Source organism: Heloderma suspectum, chromosome 6 (assembly GCF_057233095.1).
Source record: "Heloderma suspectum isolate Gila_16-S chromosome 6, 16-S_ref, whole genome shotgun sequence".
Taxonomy (NCBI): Eukaryota; Metazoa; Chordata; class Lepidosauria; order Squamata; family Helodermatidae; genus Heloderma; species Heloderma suspectum.
In genome coordinates this window covers 128,926,206-128,947,388 of record NC_139463.1, presented here as the reverse complement: position 1 = coordinate 128,947,388, position 21,183 = coordinate 128,926,206, and the positions used below count along the sequence as shown (strand labels likewise).

The 21,183-nt window shown below is 62.0% G+C and overlaps 1 protein-coding gene across 2 annotated transcripts in view; it reads left to right on the top strand.

The window, feature by feature from the left end:
* The window catches only part of CAMTA2 (calmodulin binding transcription activator 2), a 38,220-nt gene extending 19,039 nt beyond the window's left edge, over positions 1 to 19,181 (top strand). For both annotated transcript variants that reach the window (XM_084806848.1, XM_084806847.1), the window contains 11 exons: positions 3,948 to 4,069; positions 8,425 to 8,603; positions 9,429 to 9,507; positions 10,702 to 11,005; positions 11,770 to 12,125; positions 13,185 to 13,372; positions 13,466 to 13,706; positions 14,774 to 14,845; positions 16,088 to 16,281; positions 17,474 to 17,548; positions 18,067 to 19,181. In XM_084806848.1, the coding sequence (XP_084662974.1) occupies positions 3,948 to 4,069; positions 8,425 to 8,603; positions 9,429 to 9,507; positions 10,702 to 11,005; positions 11,770 to 12,125; positions 13,185 to 13,372; positions 13,466 to 13,706; positions 14,774 to 14,845; positions 16,088 to 16,281; positions 17,474 to 17,548; positions 18,067 to 18,133 (1,877 nt within the window). In that variant the 3' untranslated portion in view covers positions 18,134 to 19,181. The remainder of the gene's footprint in view (positions 1 to 3,947; positions 4,070 to 8,424; positions 8,604 to 9,428; positions 9,508 to 10,701; positions 11,006 to 11,769; positions 12,126 to 13,184; positions 13,373 to 13,465; positions 13,707 to 14,773; positions 14,846 to 16,087; positions 16,282 to 17,473; positions 17,549 to 18,066) is intronic.
* Positions 19,182 to 21,183: the final 2,002 nt, after the last annotated feature.

Below are 21,183 nucleotides of genomic sequence, written 5' to 3'. Positions count from 1 at the left end.
CAAGAATAACAGGCAGGAGGCTTGGCTCTGGGCCCGCAGCTCCCCTCGAAGAGAACCCAGGAGTTGTGGCTGGCTCTCCGATGCAGTAATGGAGCCCTCTCCTGGGAAACCCAGGAGTCCTGCTGGCTGCTTCCAGCATAGATTCGACCCAGGGCCGAGGTATCCTTGCGCCTGCCCTCTGCCCCCGTTTTAATCTGCTTTCCCCACGATCTCCATGACTGTGATTCGTCTCTGTGTATTCAGAGAAATAGCCTCCAGACAGGCTCCCAAACGGGCTCCATGACAGTGTTTTGGAGGGTCCATTTCCACTGTTTGGGAGAGCAGCACCTGGCTTTTGTGCTGATGTTGAGGAGCAAAAGAGCTGCTCTGGAAACTCCCCTCCCCACCACAAGGCATTCCATCCGTGAAACCTGGAGCCACCCCGCCCTCTCTGAAATCCGCACGCATCACCACTCCACCCAGAGATGCGTGCGCATCATTGCAGAACCCGGGGTCCTCTGATTCCTCGTGCCCTTGGGAGGGAGAGGCAGGCAGACGGGCAGAGGGACACCTGTCTGCCCGTTTTCAACCCAGGGACTGAAAATGTCATGCAGGGAGGTTTGTCCCTAGTATCCACAGTGATTTTGCATGTGGCCAGAAATCTCCATGAGACAGGGAAGCTGCCTGCAAGGGCTGTGGCTGGCCCTGCGCTTGCGAGCAGGGGCTTGTGCAAGGAGTGCGCCACTGGGAGTGCGCCTTGAGCCCGACGGGAGGAAGAATAGTCTTGCTGTGAGCGCAAGAGGGGCACTCTTGTGCATAGGGAGGCGGGGGGCTCTCCCACCCTGGAGGCACTCAAGACGAGGCTGGACAGCCGCCTGCAAGGGATGCTCTGACTTGCGTTCCTGCATTGAGCAGGGGGTTGGACTCGATGGCCTTGCAGGCCCCTTCCAGCCCTACTATTCTGTGATTCTATGAATGCTGGGCTGCCCTCCAGAGGACACCTCGGGGAGGGGGCCTCCTAAGGACATCAGACGAGCCCCGCTGGGTTGGGGCAATTGCCCACCACGTCCGGTTTTCTGTTCCCACTGTGGCCAGCCAGGTACCCCAGGAAGCCCACAAGCAGGACGTGAGAGCGACCGCCCCCCGCCCTGCTCACAGTCCCAGCAAACCGCCTCACACGCCGGCGGTGCTGTGTCCTGCGTGGCAGAGCGGCCCTGGCCTGCGCGGCCTTGGAGAGCAGGCCTCCCCAGCCTGGGGCCCTCCAGACGACCGCGCTTCCATCGTTCCCTGCTGTGCTGGGTGGGGATGATGGGACTTGTACTCAGCCCCGCTGGAGAGCCCAAGGCTGGCTTCGAGAGCCTCTGCTGCTGTGGCCAGGGCCGTGGGCCGTTCCCCAGCAGAAGGCCCTCGGCCCTGCTCCCGCCCTCTCCAGGAGAGAGGCCCTGGGGGGCCGTCGGAGCCGCCGGGCCTGGCCGAGGGCAGCGGCTTCCGTGCTCCTGCTACTGCCGGCCTGCGCGGGCTGTGAGGGAGGGACCGTCCACGCTGTGCTGAAGGCGGGCTGTTGCACAGAGCCCCTGAGGGCGGACGTGTGTGCAGGCTCCTTCTTCCAAATGGAACTCTCCCCTGCTGCCCTGAAACGATTTCAGTTTTTCTTGATTTTCATGCATTACTAACGTGCGCATACCGCCTTACCCACAAAAAGCCATCAAGGCAGTTTACTGGGGACTTGCAGCATCTTTTTTCACTCATGACTGCTACTTATTTGCTATGAATGCAAACACTGCCAACCACAGTGGAGGCCAGCCGGCTCAGGTCGGCCGTAGCAAGCAACCTGGGTTTTGTCTTGACGTGGATAAAGAGTGCAGCGCTGTTCATGGATGCTGCAGTTCTCCTGGCCCAAGAGCAAACCAGCGGCCTCGCGGCAGTCGGGCGCAAGTTCCAGGCTGTTCGACCTGAAAGGGCCCCAGGAGGGCCACCCAGTCCATTCTCCCGCTCCAAAGCAACCCCGGCAAAACAGGGACGAGCCCGCCCCCCCGCCAGGGCCCCCACAGAAAATGCCCCTCCAAGGAAGGGGGGCTTCTCGATCTGACCCTGGGCAGGAGGGGAGCCTGGCCACTGCGAGGCAATTGCAGAAGGAGACATTTGTTGGGCACCCCACTTTCCACTTCACCAAAGGTCCTCTTTTGTTGGTGGCAGCCCCAGTGGAAGTGGGGGGGGGATCAAGGTGGTGGGGAAGAGACGAGGAAAGCAGTTTCACCCTTAAAGGCAGCCTAGAAATAGCGACGGCTAGAGAGGCAGAGCGATAGCAGACGCTTTTCTCTGGGGGTGGGGGTGAATCTACAGGCACTGGGTGTCTGCTTCTCCCTCTGTCGTTGGCTTCAAGCAGAAAGTTGACGGGCGAGGGTGTCTGCCACGCACCCCGGCGCGCGTGTCTCTGTGCGCGCCAGCTAGCGGGAGTGCTTGATCTCTCACTGAGCGATTGCCATGCGCCCTCCTCCCCATATCTGTGGCTATTTCGGGGACGGCTGGAGTCCTGTCACACTCTGCAGCGTAGCTGTGGCTGCCGCTCCCAGGTTCGCCCGGCTCCCACTTTGTCTCGGTGGGACAGAGAAAGAGCCGGCTTCCGCCCCCCGCCGCCTCCGGCCAGCTGGGCAGTGGGGGACAGCCCCACCGGCACACAGCTAAGCTGTCACTGCATACCAGGAAGGGTTGGAGTGCCCTGATCTGCCCCCCCTTGCCTGAGTGCCCGGGGGCGGGCGCTGCTAACCTGAGACTTCTGCACGGTCTCTGGCAGAGGCGTTGGATTCCCACGGGGAGCTGTGGGGCAGAGTGCTGGGTGCTGGGCCTGCAGGCGCGGTTTCCCTGGGCGATGGACAAAGCAGGTACCTGGGCTCGGGGGGCGGGGGGTTTCCCAGGGCAGAGCCTGTGCTGAGGTCTGGACGGGGGAAATGCTATGCAGAGAAGAAACAGGTGGTGGGCTGGTTGGAGGGCTACATGTGGGGCACAGTGCCTGATGGAGCAGGAGCAGGAAAGGAGGGTTGGGCGGTAGAGGGGAAGGTCATCCATGCTTGTCAGGAATCGTGTGTGTTTTTGTCTTCCGTGGGATACCACAAGGACATCCAGTCCGGCCCTCGGATGAATCCCAGATGGGGGTGAGTGGACTTGCTTGAAGTTTTGGTCTGGGTGAAGCAGTCCCTGGAGGAGAAAGGGGGCCTCCCACCGTCCTGCGAAGGGGAGTCCCTGCCGCCGCTGCCGCCTTCCCCGACTGAAGACGGCTTGTTGCTGTTGCTTGTGTGGTTGGATGCCTGTTCTTGTTTGCCCGGTGTCCGCCTCTGGGTGGGTGGGCGGGCGGGGTGGCCGGCCCTCCCTGGGCAATGAATGAGCCCCGTGCGCGTGTGTGCTTCGCAGAAAGGCGTGGCTGGCTGGCCGAGGCACCTTCGGGGCGGGCGGGGGGAGCGGAGCATCGTGGATTGAGGAGGAGTGGAGGGGCGGATGCAGCCTTTGGGCGGGTTCTGCAGCCGTATCTATTCCGCTCTGCATTTAGTGAAGGGTTTCGCTGCCGCTGCGCCGGTCTTTTGCCATTTCACCGGGTTGTGTGTCGAATATTTATGGCTGGATTGTTTTGTGTATGTTGCAATCTGCTTTGTGCGGGTTTTCGCCCTGAACCCTGGCGAGTCAGTCAGTCGATCGGATGGTGGCTGGTGACTGGCAGGAAAAGCTGGGGCTCCCCGGTGCCGAGTCTGCCCAGGGCCCCGCGCGCACGTTGCGCTGCCCTCCCACATCTTCTTGGGATTACAGCAGCTGTTGCCCAGCCTGAGGCAATGAGGCCAGGCCAGGCCAGCTAATGAGCCCGAGTCGGGATTAGCCTGGCATGCGTCTGTGCGGCCTTGACCTCCCCTCCGGCTCCGCTCCGCAGGGGAGCAGGCGGGGTCTCACCCCCTTCTCCTCCCCGCCCCCGTCCCCCCCAGATAACCAGTTCCGAATGTCCATCCTGGAGCGCCTGGAGCAGATGGAGAAGCGCGTGGCTGAGATGGCCGCCTCGGCAGGACCCCAAGCCCAGCAGCGGGGGGAGAAGAAGCCGCCCAGTCAGGTGAGGGGAGCTGAAGCAGAGCGGGGAGGCCTGGGCGGGCGGGGGCGGGTCTGGCTGCGTGGCGGCGTGTTTTGGTGGGCACGGTCCCCTGGGAGCGGGCTGATGCTGCTCGTGCTTCCAGTCCTTGCAAGAAGGCCCTCCTGCGTTCTCTCTGGGGCTGGGATGCTGTTGCTCATGCACCCACGCCGCCCCGGCCCGTCGTGGGGTTTTGCTGTGGGGGCGGGCGGAGGGAGCTTCCGCTCACCGTGCTGCGCATCCCCCCAAGCTGTGATGAGCCGCCTCGGTTTCTTGGGCAGAACCGAAAATGTTTTCCGAAAGGGATTTCATTTCCCTGGTGGGGCGGGGGAAGTTGCGGTTACTCCCACCTTAGGTGTGAGAGCAGTGTGGTGTAGCAGTTAGAGTGCTGGACTAGGAGACTCAGGCTCTAGTCCCCCCTCAGCCAGGAAGCTCACTGGGTCACTGCGGGCCAGTCGCTGAATCTCAGGCTAAACTACCTCACAGGGTTGTTGTGAGGATAAAATGGAGTGGAGGAGCATGTAAGCCGCCCTGGGCTCCCTGGAGGAAAGTGGGGATAGGAACGTGCCACGCCAGTGTGCCCTTCGGGGCCAGAGCTGCCGCTCTCCTCCCAGGGGCCTTGCAGCACCTGCAGGTCGTGCTTTGCGGGCGGGCCCCCGGGGCCTCCCACTCGCCCTTCAGTCTCCCTCTGTGATCTTCCGCCTCCCTCAGCGTAGCCTGGAGGAAGCTGCCGTGTGGCCCGGCCGGCCCTTGGCAGCCCAGCATCGTCTGTCGCGCGGCCGGGCAGCCGCTGGGCTCTCCCCTGCCCGGGGCTTCCAGCGGGATGCCTGCCGTGTCCTCCCCGGAGAGGCTGCTGGTGACTGGGCCTGGGCCCTTCGGTAGGCCACGCGGGGCTCTGCCACAAGCTGTGGCCCTCCCCAAGCTGCTCAGTCCTGGGGCTGCTCCGGCGCTCCCGTCGTCTCCTTCGCTGGAGGAAACACACCGGGGCGCGTCAGTCCTTCGCATCGTGGAGTGCAGGGAGGACAAGCGTGTCAGCGGCCACTACTGGCCATGCTGGCCACATACCACCTCCAGCGCTGAGCCAGTCTGCCTCCCCAAGCGCGTTGCGGGAGAACAAGGATGGGGGGCTCCTGTACTCAGGCCCCCAGCGGGCTTCCTGGAGGGCCTGCGCCTGGCCACTGTGACAAGGGGGGGCCCCGGGGGGCTGATCCAGCATTCCTCATCCTTTTCTCTCCGCCCATTTTGCCAAGATCCCCCCTTCTGCGCTCGGGGCACCCCTGAAGCCACCCACACCCTGCCCCCCAGCCAGAAGGCTGCAGGAGTGGCAGCCGCGGCCCCCCGAGGGGCGGCAGCCCCGCACAGCCTCCCTCCTCCTCCTCCTCCTCCTCCTCCTCGCTGTGCGCCTGCCCCGCTGGCAGCGGAGCGCTGTTCATGGGATGGTTTGGCCAGACCGGGTCATGCCTCAGTGGGGCTGAGCAGCAACCAGCAGAGTTTCAGCTTCTGGTCAACCCCCGTTGCCACAAGTGGGAGGGAGCAGCCGTTTCAGGCGTGCAGGGCGGGGGCGACACGGCATGACCCGGGCTTGTCCGGGGGTGGCGTGGACACACCTTCATGGTGGCCCCAGGGGTGACTAAGGTCCTGCAGCGCCGCAGCTCCCGTGGCGAGCGCCCAGGAGCAGCCGCTGGGGCGGGGGGCGGCGGAGAGGATCCGGAGTTGCCCTGCTCGGCCTCTACCAGGGCCCTGCACTGGCGCTGGTCACCGCAACAGAGGCCACTCTCTGCACCTGCTCCAAGTGGGCAACAGCACCCCTTGGAACCTGGGGCAGGGAATGGGGAGCGCTTCCGCCTGTCTCGAGGCTGGGATGTGGCGAAGTACGGGGGCGGAGTGGCGGGACACAGCGGAGGTTTTCTGCACGGAGAGTTCCGGGGGGCCCTTTTCTCTGGAAGACATGGCAGCTTCCCGGAGGCCTGCGCTCCCCCTCGGAAGGGCGGGGGTGGGGTGCCGCTGGGAGTTTGCCTGGCAACGCAGGGTCTCGGGCAGCCGGGGCCAGAAGCTGCTGGTGGGGCGGCAGGGCAGAGGGCCTGGTGGGGATGGAAGGCCCTGGGGGGGAGAGGGCCGGCTGTGCTTGCCCTTAAAAGTGAGGCATCCGAGGCCAGGGATGCCCGGCTGGCTGGCAGGGCAGAGGAGCAGCAGGTCGAACTTCGCCAGAGCACCTTCGGGGCCTGTGGCCATGCAGGGCGGGGGCCGGCGCCTTGCCCTTTCCCGCCGCCCCCTCGCATCCCTTCCTCTGGGCTGCCAGCTGCGGTGGACAGGCGTGTATATTTAGCCCCTTCCGTGGTGTCAGCTCTCGGGTTTCGCTGGGATTGGCACCTGCGGGGCCGGCCCAGCTATTTTCGGGCCGGCGGTGGGGAAGAGAGGCGGCAGCACTGCCGGGGTGGGATTGGGGAGGCTGGCAGGTGCCGGCCCCCCCTTGGCGGCCAGAACGGGCCAGGCATTCTTTCCATCGAGGTCAGCCACGGGGAAGGGCCTTGTGGCAGGGGACTGATCCTGGGGGCCGTCCGTTGTCGTTCGGCCCCCCGCCACCGCCCCCTCCTTTGCGGGGTGGTTTTCTACTCCTGCCAGGCAGCAGCACCTGGGCACAATTGGGGGGACGTTGGCCCAACCCGTTACTGCACAGGACTTTTGGCAGGCTCCCGGTTGTGCGTTCGAAGCATTCTCCGGTGTCCTGCGTTTCTGTGGAATGTGTTCCCGGCAGCTCATTGTTTTGGAGACAGCAAACGGCACCCTACAACAGGCTTCCCCAAGCTGGTGCCCTCCCGATATTTTGGACTGCAACTCCCAGCATCCCCAGCCACCTGTGCTGGGAGTCACAGTCCAACACATCGGGAGGGCACCAGCGAGGGGAAGGTTGCGCTGAAATCCACAGGGAAGCAGCAGTAAAGCCGTCTGAAAGCCCCGCGGAGCAGCGGCAGCACAGGCCGCACCCAGAAAAGCTGCTGAAGCAGAGCGCCTTTTCCTGCCCGCTAAACGGCGGGCCGTTGGTGGCGCCGAGGCCCTTTGGGCCGCCTTGCTCCTCTTCTGCCGACCTCGGGTCAGGACTAGGAGTGAAACTTGTGGGCAGCCGCTGTCCGAGAGGACCGCCCGGGTGCTTCTTCCACGTGGTCCTCGCCGCCCAACACCCGCCAGTCCCTCCATCGCCCCCGAGCCCCGCCACTCTTTGAACCAGCAGCACCCAGCCGGGGGCTCACATCCCTCCCCCCCAGCTCCTGTCTGGCCCTTGCCAAGTGCCCAAATCAGCCCATTTGGCACCCAGCAATCTGCCCCCCGCCGCCCGCATGCTTGGAAACCCCCTTGGCAAAATCCAGGGCAGCTGATGTACCAGGAAGCCGGTGGGACGCTGTCCAGGCAGGCCGGGTTGATGGACTGACTGGCGGCAGGCTAATTCCAGGGCCGGGCCAGGCCAGGCGCACAGCTTCCCGGAGAAGGTGGGGCAGTGCGGCCCCTACAGCGAGGGTGGTGTGCCCCACCGGGAGGCCTGCCCCGAGAGCAGGACTTGGGCAGCAGGCTAGCCCCCCCGCAACAAGCGCTGCAGGGCCCCGGCGGGCTCCTCCCGGCCAAGTCCAGCAGGCCCCCGCCCTGCTCCACACGTGGCACTGGATGGCCCCCGCACCTCTGCCCCGCAGCTGCCGAAAGAGTGGGACCCTGGGGGCGGAGGGCCTCGGCGGTGCGCTGCCACTGGGCGGGGACGCTGCCGGGCCGGGACAGCCCGAGGGGGCGCGCTTCCTCGAGGTCTCTGCCCCGGCTTTCCCGCTGGGGCGCCCGCATTTTGGCCTCTCGGGTTGCTCCAGGCCGGTTTTGCACTCCGGCCTCCCGCTGGGTGCTGATGTGGGGCTCTCGCATCCTGGGCCAGGCACGCCGCCGCCGGCCACCCCCTCCCTCATCCGGAGGCGTCTTGGCGTCTCTGGCACTGGCCCTGACGCCCCTCCCCACAACCCCCTGGGGAGCCGCAGGGGCTCTTTGCCCTCAGCCCCCCGCCTCACCCCTGGGATCTGTCATGCACAGCTTGTGGCCGTGCCCTGCGGGGGGGAGGGGCGGGGTGACTAGCACTTGGCCCTCGGCCGGCCGCTCCCCTGACGCTCCCCTGTGGCTGGGTGCCCACAGGCCTTTGGGGCAGGGCGGGCTGCTCTGGGTGCCGTGGAGGGCAGATGCCTCTGCTTGGCTACCTCTGAAGCACTTTGGGGGGGGGGGTCTGGGCGGGGCGGGCTGCATTCCACGATGCTGGGCTGCAGCCTCCTCATTCTCGCTGGAGCCACAGCCGCCTCGTGCTCCCCCCCGCGCAGGCTGCCTCCGACGCCTTTGAGGAGCGCATTGTGGCTCTGTGCGAGAAGATGATGTTGCGGTCCTGCTGGCTTCGTTCGGAGACCCTCGTGCACCATGTCAGCTTCCGGGGCATGACCCTCCTGCACCTGGCTGCTGCCCAGGGCTACACCCGTCTCATCGAGAGCCTCATCAAGTGGCGGTGAGTCGCCTTGGCCCGCCTTGTGGCACGGAGGCTCTGCACAGCCTTTGGCCGCGGCTTTACACGACCGCGGGTTCACGGCTGCCTTGCCTGCGGAGGGTCCTAGGTGCAGTCTCCAGTGGGGAGGAGCATGAAGCAGGGTGGGGGGCTGTGGGGGCCTGGGCGCCACTGTCGTCGGAGCGGGACTTGCCTTGGGCCAGGGGACAAAGTGCCTGGCCTGAGAGGAAGCCATGTGTGGTCTTCAGGTGCAGAGCACAGAGGTGGGGCTGCACAGAGAGGCTCGAGTCCCAGCGTTGGCAGGGACGCTGCCGGGCTCTCCGCCCCCCCAGTCAACATGGCCCTGTCATCTGCAGCGCAGACCCCTGGCAGACCCAGAGAAGGCTTGCCCCGCCTCCAGCGGAGACCTTTCTTCCTAATGCTTCCCCTGCCTCAACCTCCCTGCCTCAGTGGGCAAGTGGCAGGGCTGAGCAGTTGCCACCCTGCACCGTGCCTCTGTGACTTTCCGGAGGTGGGACAGCTGCCGCAAGGGGCAGCCAGGCGGTGGCGGTCGGGCTGGTGGTGCACGAGCCGCCCCGCTCCGCCACAGCTGCCATCACGTGGCCTTCCCAGCCTGGCTCCCTCTGGACGCGTTGGCTGCAACTCCCGTCACCCTCAGCCATTGGCACGCTGCCGGGGGCCCCGGGAGTTGCATTCCCCCGCGGGGGGTGGGGAGCCAGGTTGGGGAAGGCTGGTCTGCACGCTGCCTTCTCCCTGAGGGGGCCCAGGGAGGGGCTGCTGGGGCCGGCCTGACCCCTTGCCTGGCATGGGCCTGTTTCTTCCCCACAGGAGCCTCCATGCCCAGAGCCTCGACCTGGAGCAGGAAGCAGACCCCCTCAATGTGGACCACTTCTCCTGCACCCCCCTGGTGGGTGTCTGCGTTCATGTCGCAGCGCGTGTGCGTCGCTGACCCGAAGGGCGTTTGCAGGCGGTGCTCCCAGGCCGGTGCAGAGGGCCTGTTGGGAAGGGCCGGTGCCGCCTCGGCGCGGCTGGAGCGTCGTAGAGAGCGGGCGCTGTGGCGCTGAAGGCCGGCTCTGCGCCCTCGCGGGCTCGGCCTCTGGCACCTTAGGGAGCACCGAGCACGCCGGCAGGGGATCGGGCGATCTCGTGGTCGCCCTTGCCCCGAGTGGTTCCGGGCTCTGCGCGCAAGAAGCAACGCCGCGGCCCTGGCCCGGCAGCCTAGCGGCAGCCCGCACAACTCCCCAGCGTGGGTGTGATACGCTGGTGACGCAGTGCCCCCGCTGCGCCCCGGCTGCGGTGTCATGCACCAACTGCAGCTTCCGGACCAGCCCCGAGGGCCGCCTCGCATGAAGCACAGCGCAGCTGTCCAGTTTGGAGGTTGGCAGCGCCTCCAGCGCGGGGCCAGGCTCTGCCTGTGCAGGGACGGCTGTAGGTGCCCTGCCAGCGGGAGCCAGCTAAAGGCACTGCGAGCCGCCAGGCACCTGCGTGCCCAGCGACTGCTGGATCCGGGAGCCCCCCAGACTACCCCCTTCTCCTTCAGGGGAGGGCAACCCCATCCAGAAGAGGCAACAGGCCCACAGCTGGCTGCTGAGCTGGGAGCTCAAGCCGTGTGCCCCGAACGGCCTCCCCTCCCCCCATGGCATCTCTGCAGTCCCACTTTGCAGGATCCGTTAAAGCTTGCCTTGGACGTCCCCTTCCCCGTCCCTCCAGGCTTTGTGAGGAGTGACGGGAGGGGAAACAGGGCTTGTAGCAGAATAGGGGAGGAGTGTCTTGTGTTGGGGGGGCACTGCTAAAAATTGGAGCCCCTGAGGCAGGTTTCGAGGTGGGCTGGGGTGCCGAACTCTTCCTTCCCCACCCCATTTCTGCCATGTTTGCAGGCTTTCCTCCATGAGGGATAGAAACTTCTTTTTAAAACATGAGGAAAAGGCAGCTGCTTTCTATGCTCCTTAGCTAGAAGCAGAACATGTCGCTTGGTGAGATATCCCCTGCACAGCGCCCCACTTCCCACCGGGTTAATAAGATGGGACGTTATTTACTCACCGCTCTTCCTGCGGGCTCCCGGCTCCATCCCCTCCTCTTCCTTCTCTCTCTCTCTCTCTAGATGTGGGCTTGCGCCCTCGGCCACTTAGAAGCGGCCCAGCTCCTCTACCGTTGGAACAGCCATGCCCTTTCCATCCCGGACTCCTTGGGCCGCCTCCCGCTCACCGTGGCTCGTTCCCGGGGCCACGTGAAGTTAGCCACATGCCTGGAGGAGCTGCAGCGCCAGGAGGAGGCACCCGCTGAACCGCCAGGCATTGCGCCCGCCGTGGATCATCCTGAGAGTGCCAGCAAGGCCTGTGGCGGCCCACGCCGGCCTGCAGAAGCTCTGCACATCCCCTCTCCCCTCTCGGCCAGTCCAGACACAGGTAGAGTTCACGGCCGGCTGTGGGGGCGGGGGAAGGACCACCATTTTTAAACGTCCCACGTTCAGTTCCGTAGGTTTGGCCTCAGCGTCGCAGGCAGGGCTGGCTGCAGCACATGCTCCGTGGAAACCCACTGGGCCCCACCCCGGGCAGCAGCTCCAGGCTCACGGCCCCCCAGCGCCCCACGGCTTCCTGGCACTCCAGGCGGCCAATTCCTCCATGTCCTGCTCCTGTTGTGGCTCGTGCTGCTGCCAGGGCAAGGGCGGGCGGGGGGCGTCCTTCAGAGGTGCGGCTTCAGCACCGTCACCGGGGGCTCCCTGGCCACGCTGCAGGCCTGTGGTGAGAAATTCTGGGCTGCCGCCTCAGAACCAGTTTGAAAAGCCTGTGTGAGGCTCGGGCCTGTCGCAGGGTCCCGTGGCCAGGAGGGCCGGAGGTCAGCTGCGCTATGCGTGCAGACATGTTTCCCTCAGTCCAGCCTTCCCCAACCTGGGGCTCTCCAGACAGGGTGGACTACAACTCCCAGCATCCCACAGCAGGGAAGGGTGGGAGTTGTAGTCCAAACCATCTGGAGGGCTGCTTCAGTCTGCCTCACCGTGGCGTTGTTCATGTTCATTGGATGACCTCTGGGATCCTGGGGCGGACAGGGTCTCTCTGTTGGGCTCCGTTGCGCTTGGCCGCCCATTCTTCAGGGGCCCCCATGTCCTTGGCGGGCGGGACGGTGGGAGCCGCTTCATCTCTTTCTCTCCCCCTCTCTCCCCCCCCCCCAGGGCTGAGCACCGCGAGTGGCGTCTCGTCCCCCTCAGAGCTCTCTGAGGGCTCCTTGTCGGTCACCTCGGCCTACTCCAGTGGGTCGGCCTTGCGGGAGTCCCCAGCCCACAGCCCTGATGCCGAGGGGGCCATGGACATCTGCCAGGCCCCCGCGCTGGACAGCATTGCCAGATGGTACCTGCGGGAGGCCCCCAGCCCCCCCAGCCTCCCGCACGCCCCCTTCTTCATGGACTACGACGAAGTGGGAGCCGCCGGCCTGGCAGGTGGGCCTGAACCGGACCTGGAGCCTGGGTTGCTGGGCTACGGGGAGAACGCAGAGAACGAGGAGTACCTGCCAGCCACAGGTGTCCTGCAGGTACAGCGCTGGAGCAGAGGGTGGAGCAGAGGGGTCCACAAGGCCTGCGTTGCATCATCCAGCCGCAGCCACCCCCCCGGGGAGCCCCCGCCGCCCCAAGGGAGCCCCAGAGCCTTGGCACCCCTCCTCTCTGCCCCCTCCCTGCTTGGCCCCTGACCAGGAGGCCCTCCCCTCCCTCCTCTTTCTCTGGGTTTGGGGAACCCAGGAGTCCTGAGCCCTGAACCACCTACAGACACTGGAGGGGGGCGTGGCTCAGTGGCAGAGCCCCTGAAGGCGCCCGTCCTTGCCCGCCCGCCTCCTGCTGAAAGGGTTGTTCAGCAAGAGATGCGGCCCTCCAGGGCACCCTGGGCAGCCCCATCCCCTCACCACTGAGGGTTTCCCAGCTTCTGTGCAAGCCCCCCTCAAGGCTGAGACGTCCCCGAAGGCTCTGTCACTGTGGGCGAGACCTCCCGTGGAACCTGGCTGGGATTGTGGGCATCGTGGCCCCGCCTGCCGCTGGAACGCGGCCCCCAGAGCTCCTCTGACATGGGACGCGGCCCTCGGGCGGAAAGAGGCTCTGCACTCCCCGGGGTGACGTTGTGCCCCTTGCCCCCCCCAGTGCAGCTTCGCCACACAGGAAGGGCACAATGTGCTCAACACAACAGCAAACGGGTTTTTAAAACGTTACCGTGGATAAACTGAAATCCGCAATCTAAACTGGAGCTCGGGCAGGCCGCAGTAAAACTTCTGAGGCATCAGAAAGAAAAGAAGGCAGGGAGGGAGGCTGGCAGGCCTGCCCAGGGTGGGCATCATTCTTCTCGTCCCAGAGCCTCGGCACAGCCACCGCCAAGGAGGCTGCCCCGCCTCTCCTGGGATGGCTGGGGGTTGTGAGGAAGACCCCTCTTTCCCGGGCCGGGCTGGGCTGGACGGACTGACCTGCTCGGATGCCGCTTCCTGGGGTCCCGCTCCACTCGGCTCCCATTCCCTGCCCCAGCCAGAGTTCCAGGGCACGCAGGGGCCCTGGCCTCCCAGAGGGGCCCTGGCATCCTGGTGCTCAGCCACGCGTCCCCCTCCTGGCAGGTGGACATGATCACGCTGGCCAAGCAGATCATAGAGGCGACACCGGAGCGCATCAAACAGGAGGACTTCGCCTCCACAGAGACGCCCCTCCGAGAGCGGCCAGGAAACCTGGGCCTGAACGAGACCATGTCCTGGCTGGCCAGCTACTTGGAGAACGTGGACCAGCTGCCCGGCGCCCCCCAGCGACGGTATCCGCTCCCGTGCCGGGGCCTGGGGAGGAAGGGCTTTGGTGGGGCCGGGCACGGCGAGGGAGTTGCTCACCCCTCACCCCCTCTCCCCAGGTCCCTGGCGGCCTCCCCCTCCGGCCACTCCTGCCTCAGCCCCCTGCACTCCCCCCTGGGCGAGCTGTCCTTCGAGCGCCTCCCTCCGCCCCCCACAGCGGCCAGCTGGGCAGAGTTCCTCAACGCCTCCGCCAACGGGAAGATGGAGAGTGACTTCGCCTTGCTGACGCTCTCAGACCATGAGCAGCGGGAGCTCTACGAGGCTGCCAAAATCATCCAGACGGCCTTTCGCAAGTACAAGGTATCGGTTATTCGAGAAAGGGCCTGGGCCTTTGTGGCGAATCTTGCCCCTCCTTCATGGGCAGATGTCCACGGGAGGGGGCCGTCTCCATAGTGGTCTGCTGGGGGGCAGGGGGCCTCCCTCAAGCCACGCCCAGGGACGCCATGGGGCTGGGTGGCAGCCATTCCCTTCTCCTTCTGCCATGGGGTGTGGGCTGTCATCCTGCAGTGCTGCATTGGCTAGCCCCCTTAGAACCCCATAACTCTCAGCATGGCTTTTATATCAGGAACGTTTCTATCCATGGGGTCTTCAACATTGTGCCCACAGGCACCTCTCTTGGTGTCTGACAGGCTCCCTGCCCCTCCTGATTTTTATCTTAGTTTCTGAGATTTGTTTTTAATTTAATGGGGAGGCTGCAAAGCGAAGTGCTGCCCTCCAGCACCCTCTTTATTTGGGTTCAAATGAGCACTTTTGTGTTTTGGAGCCCAGAGCCCGCCTCTGCCTTGGACGTCGATTCCTGGACAAGTTACCTTCCATTTAGTCTCCCCAGTTTGCCCTCTGGGAGATGGGTGTTTTGTGCCCTGCCTTGCCCGCCATGGCAGCCGATTCATGAATGGGCAAGCCCCCACCCACCCCATGGCAGCCATTTTGTAAGTGCCTACAGCACTCTCTCCAAATTCCCAAAGTGCCGACCAGCCCAAACAGGTTGGAGGGCCCTGTCCAGTGGACTATGTAGGAGGAGTTCAGCTGTTAGAAACCCAAACATGGCTTCCTGCGCTTGAGCCCCATTCCTTGTCTTCACATGATGGGCTGGGCCTGGCAACCCACTGTGGATTCCTGTTCAGTTTGTCATTTGCTGAAATGGAAGTGTGCACATTTGCAGAATGTGAGCAAGGTCCAGTTGTAAAGAGTTTAGACTTGGCTTGAGAAGACACGTGGCCGAAGCGTGCAAATTCTGCCTCAGCAAGGGCAGAAAGCCCTGGAGATCTGCTGCTGCCTCCCTGCGGGAAGCCTGGAGTCATCCGGCTTTGGCCGCTCTGGGGCAAAGGGTCTGACCTCTGGGCCACCTTCCCTCCGGTCTCTCACAGGGTCGTAGGCTGAAGGAGCAGCAGGAAACAGCGGCAGCCGTCATCCAGCGATGCTACCGCAAGTATAAACAGGTATGGCCCAGGCAAAATTGGGAATCATAGAATAGTAGGGTTGGAAGGGGCCTACAAGGCCATCGAGTCCAACCCCTGCTTAATGCAGGAATCCAAGTCAGCTGCCCTGGGGGGCACTGGCCCTCCAAGCCCCCCCATGCCCCATGCCAGGCATCCCAGGGATGAGCCCCTCACACAAGCACCCCTTCGCCAACTAACCCTGCTCTCGTCTCTCTCTGTCTTCCAAGCTCACCTGGATTGCACTGAAGGTAAAACGGACAGGGGCAGCGGGTGTGGGGCTCTTCCTGCGGGCCGGCTGCTGTGGGCTGTGCGTGGGGGGAATACTTGGCATCGATCCCACTTGCACGGCTTGGGTGGGCAGAGAAACGTTTGCAAGGGGAGGTACTGGGAGGTTGCCGTTGTAAGGGGGAGGAAGGGGGCTGTCACTGCACAGCGTAGGAAGACAGGGGCGCTGGAGTGGTTCCTCCTTTTGTGCAACCCACTGCAGCCACTGCACATGCATTTGGGGAAGGCGAGGGCGCCTCTCCACCCCACTGCATGAGCGGAGAAGGGAGGCTGTGCTGGGGGACAGGCAGAGCAGGGCGGCCACGCAGCTTTCGCTCGGAGGGCAGGCCATCTGCAGGCCAGCAGAGGGAAGCCGCTTCCGCCTCCCACACGTTTATCCAAAGTGACCCCCACGTGGGATACATTTTTTCATTTTATTTGAAGCATTTGTATCCCGCCCTGTATCATTAAGATCTTGGGGTGGCGTACAGGTAAAATCAGTTTAAACAGTATAAAACAATAAATAGTTTGAACAGCTAAAAACATATTAAACCATTAAACAAGCTCATACCAATTAAAATCTAAAACAATAACACAGTTAAAGCAGAGTGCTACTTTAGAGGATGCACTTAGCCTTCCAAGGCTTTGGTAAAGAGACGGGTTTTTACTTGGCGTCGAAATGAAGTCAACATATGCGCCAGTCGGGCCTCCAAGGGGAGGGCATTCCACAACCACGGTGCCACAGCAGAGAAGGCCCTCTCCCACATCCCACCATAGTGTGTGTCTCAAACTGATGGGGTGCAGAGGAGGGCCCTTCCAGAGATCTCAGTCCTCAGGCAGGCATATACAGGGATACATGCCAGGCCGAATGGAGAGTCAGAGCTCTCGGGTGCTGGGATTCTCCGGGCACTGGACGGGGGGACGCTGGTGAGAGAGCGAGGTCCTTCCTGACTGTAATGGCTCCTTCCCTCGGCACAGTATGCTCTCTATAAGAAGATGACGCAGGCGGCCATCTTGATCCAGAGCAAGTTCCGCAGCTATTACGAGCAGAAGAAGTTCCAGCAGAGCCGGCGCGCGGCGGTCCTGATCCAGCAGTACTACCGCAGCTACAAGGAGTATGAGAGACTGAAGCAGGGGCACCGTGCCTCGGCCGCCATGCAGCAGAAGATCAAGTGGGTGACCCTTGAGCCAGGGGCGGGGGACCCGGGCGGGGGGCTCAGGTGGTCTGCATTCGCTGCCGGTGGCCAAGGCACAGTTCACGTTTCTGCCGTGCCATAAGTGAGCCGGGCGCTGTATGAAGTACAGGGGGGCGGGCCCTGCCCCGAGGGGCCTCCCATCTCAGGGTCGGCCCTGGGGAGACGACAGAGGAAGCCCCGCCGGCAGGCTCGCCACGGCTCCGAGCTGCTGGGCTGCGTCTCAGCAGAGTGCTGAGCCCTCAGGGCTCCGCTCCTCTGGCTGGCCTCCCCGAGGACCAAGGGTTCCACTGTCTGTCCGGGGGCAGGGGGCGTAATAGTGTCAGCCCTGGGATGCCCACCCTCCCTGCCTGCTCCAGCTTGGATGCCCCCGCAGCCTCTCTCTGGCGCTGATGGGCACAGCACCCTCTGCCGGCCCAGTCACTGCAGGGCCAAAGCAGGCGGCCCCCCGGGTCTGCGGGAGGCAGCACCTCCGGCGGTGCACACGCGTGGCCCGCTCCTGGGGCCCCTCCCGCCCCAGGGGATGGGAGCCTCGGGGGCCTGCTGGATGGGTAGGGCGGCTCTCGCCAGAGCCCGAGGGCACGCGTGGGGCCGTGCTCGGTGTGCTCATGTCCACACCCTTCATGCCCTTGAGACAGGCCTGCAGGCTGGGGCGTCCTGGGGGGCGGGGCGGCCAGGCAAGAGGGACATCGCCTGCCTCTGCGGTGGGGAGCGGGGCACGCGGCGGGGGCGACAGCCAGGCTGCGCACCTCTCGCGCTGCTGATGGATGTGCCGGGCGCCCTCCAGTCTCCGGGTCGCAAATACGCTGCCAGGGAAGACGCGCGGCAGCACCTGCACAGCGCCCGCAGGCCACCAGGGGCAGCCCCCCCCAGCGGGCGCCCCCCAGTGCCACCCAGCCCCTCTGGAGGGCGCCTGGCTGGGAAGGCTGATCCATTGCTCACGCGGCCCGTGGCACATTCAGACGGCCCGCTCCCGCCTCCACTACGCTTGTCCGCAAATCGCCCCTGCAGAGTGGCTCTCAATGGCGGCGGGTGACTGCTCGAGGAAATGGGGCCGCAGGCAGAGCGCCCGTGGCGCGGGCGTGGGGAAGCCCCGCTCCCTCTGCTGGCCTGCCTCCGGCACCACCCGCCCAGCGCTCCCTCGCCTTTGCTGTCTGCGTCCTCCCAACAGGGGAACCTTCCTCACCAAGAAGCAGGATCAGGCAGCCCGCAAGATCATGAGGTTCCTACGACGCTGTCGGCACAGGTGTGGCTGGGGGGCGAAGGGCGGGGGCTGCTTCCGCTTTGGACTGCGGTGTCCTGACTGCAGTGGGGGCGCAGGGGCAGGGAGTCCCGTGGGGGTGTTGCACGTGTGGGCCGAGGGGCGTTTCTTCCACCTGTGTTCGCAAGCCGGGTAAAGTGGGACATGTTGAAAGAAAGATTCTGAACGGCGTCTGAAGGAGCTGTCAGGAGGGAGGTTTGGGACGCAGGCTGGCGGGGCGGGGGCTGGGCCCTCCTCGGCGCCCCCTGGGCTCAGGACGGGCGTCAGAGGTGATCCCGGGGGTGGGGGCTTCTCTGCCTCTCCCCAGTTCCTGCACCACCACAGCTGGAGACGGGGCGTGGTGTGGTCCCCAGTTCAGTGCTGGGGGTGGGCAGTGGCTATCTGTGGGCACCTTGGGGGCCCCTGTAGTATTGTGTCAGGGGGCTGCTGCAGAGAAGACCCTCCCGCCCTCCCTTCTGGAGTCCCCTCTCTCACCCTTTGCCTCCCTGTCTCCCCACCCCCAGGATGAAGGAGCTGAAGCAGCGGCAGGAGATGGAGCCCCCCGCACAGAAGCGAGGCGTGGCCACTTAGCCAGAGGCGGCGGCGCTGGGACCGCGCCAGGCTGCGTCCTTCTGAGGAGAGTCTTAATCCCAGCCCTGGGCCCGCGAAGGAGCTGTGGGGCCGGCCGGCCAGGGCCAGGCTGACTGTGTGTCTCCCCCATTTCAAGGACTGTGCAATAGAGACTGGCCAAGGGGCTGGCCTCCCTCCCTCGGGGCGGGGGGGCTGCGTGGGGCAGAGGCATCCCTGGCTGTGGCCCGAGCACTGTGGACCCAGCAGAGCCCCCGCACCAGATGCTGGAGCCCCCCCCCACACACTCCACCTTATACCTGTGCCAAGTCTTCGCCCCTTTCTCCCTCCTGCCCCCACCTCCCTCAAGCCCAAGGGGCACCTGGCAGACAGCCATGTGTGGGTCAGAGGTCTTTCCAGTAGGTCAGACTAGTGACTGCTTGGAGGCAGAATGCCTGGGCTCTGTGGGGAAGAGGGCGTGGTGCGTGTGTCTGATACTTGCCTCTAGACCTGAGCTCCCCCTCCGCCCCACCATGGCCATCACTGAAGGACCTGATCCCTTCACTCCACCTCTTGCAGGGGGTCTTTTTTGAAGAAGCCCCCCTTCCCATCTCTCTCCTGCAGTGCACTTTTGGGAAAAAAACATCCCCACACACCTGGTTTGTTTCCTTCCCCCCTTCCTTTTTCAGAAGGGTGCATTGTCAGGGGCTCTGCACAAGTTGTCCCAACTGGTGGATTTCAAGGGTCTGTCTCTCCCCCAGCCACAGCGCCTAGTTGGACTGCCCCCCCCCCCCGTGTCTTTCCCTGCTACTTCCCCTCCTGTACATACTTGTAACATATGGACAAAGAAAAAGGTTATACTTCAGAATCTATTTAAGGTGAAGGCATCTTGCCTCACACAAGGGGCGGGGGGAATGCGGGGGAGATGCATGGATTTTAATTTCAGAGCCATACCCACGTCATCGTGTATTTAAACCCACCCATCGCTCCCCTCCATCTGTCATTTCTACATTTGTTGCATGAGTTTTTGTTTGTACAAATTTTCATTAAACAACAACAATGAAAAGTGTACAAAAAATTAATGAGTGTAACGAATGGGGAGAAGTTGTCTTAGCTTGAGCAGACGGGGGAAGAAGGAGGGAGAAACCTCCTTGCAAAATGGTGGATCTACAACAGTGTAGGCGAGCAAGAGGAAAGCAGTTGGGAGGAGCGGATCCGAGACAAGGGAGCCATGCTGGCATGTGGCTGGCAGGAGGATGCAGTGCTCGGTTTATGCTCAGGGGCTCAGCTCTGCAGACTGTCAGCGCCAGCACTGAGTCCTGGAACATGTGAAGTAACCACAGCTGCGCCCCACAAAGTTAGGATTAAGGAGCAGATTTGGCTTCTAGGTTGGTAGTTCCTCCAGGTGTGATGGACTAGGACGCCCATCATCCCCAGCCAGCATGGCATTAAAGCACCTTGCAACTACAAAGTAGATCGTAGGAAGGGCCCTGCTGCACCAGACCAAAAGCCTCTGTAGCGCACCATTCTGTTCCCACAGTAGGCAAGCAAATGCCCCCATGGGAAGCCCACAGGTAGGACATGAGCACAGCATCCTCCCACTTGTGTTCTCCAGCAACTGGTATTGAGAGGCATCCTGCCTCCGATCCTAGAAGTAGCCCGTAGCCATCATGTCGAGTAGCCATCAATAGCCTTCTCCAGGAATTTCTCTAACCCCCTTCTCAAGCCATCCAAATTGGTGGCCATCACTCCACCTTGTGGAAGTGAATTCCACAGTTTGACTCTGCGCTGTGTGGAGGAGTCCTTCCTTTGACTGTCCTGAATCTCCCACCCATCAGCTTCATGGGAGGACCCCGTTGGGTTCTTGTGTTATGAATGAAGGAGAAGAACTCCCTCTCTGCTTTCTCCACACCCTGCAGAACGTTATACACATCCATCATGTCTTCCCCACCTTATTTGCCATTTTTTTCTCAGGCAAATTGCCATAATGTCATAAAATCTTGGACAATATCCAGAATGACAGTACTCCCAAATCTGGGGAAAGATGCAGAAAAATGTAGATTCGTATTGCCCAAGTACCTTAATAAGATGCAAAAATATTAACAGGAATTTTAACAAACAGATGGGTAATTTGGCACCACATTATATTAATAATGTCCAATTGGGTTTTATTAAAAACAAACAGATTTCAGAACCTATTAGGTGACTTCTTAATACAATTATGGCACAATCCTATGCATGTTTAGACAGAAAAAAAGGCTTACAACTTGCAGCAGGGCTGGCTGGAGATTGCTGGGAGTTGTACACCTTTTTTCTGTCTAAACATGCATAGGATTGTGCCCTTAATTTTAGCAAAAGGAATAAATTAAAGTCAGCTGTATCAGTACACACAACAAAAGCTTTTGATAAATTAGAAGGTGTTTTTTTTTTTTAAGAACTGATGAAATGAATTTTGGAAATACAGTTTTAGACAGAGTCAAGAAATTATACCAAAATAAAGCGTTTTTCAGAATGCACGCATTGAACTCAAAACTAATATATATAAAGAGGAACAAAACAAGGGAGCCCTTTGCTGCCCACCCCTTATTAGCCTTTTCAACTGAACTCCTTGCTGACAATTAGAAAAAACAAAGATAATTATAATTAATGGAAAACAACATAAAATCAGTTTATTTGCTGATGGTATAGCTCTAAAAAAGAATCAGTAAAATAGTAATGAATGAAATTAAAATATATGGTAAAATAGTGGGACATCAAATAAATTCTTCAAAATCAGAATTATTACGCTTTACACAAAAAAGTACAAATAAAACTATGAAAACAAACTAGAATAAATTCCACAAATTTTTTACTGTTAAAAATATGGCTAGATAGGAAGTATTAAAAAAACACAACACATATTCCATTCTAATATACAAAGCAGTAACACTGAAAAACGTAGAAAATTCACTTCTACATTTAACACTCCAAATCTGGAAAAAATGGCCCAAAAAACATTCACATGCAAAATTGCCCTTAATACCCTTATGGTGCAATCCTGTGCAGGTTTAGACAGAAAAAACTCCCACAACTCC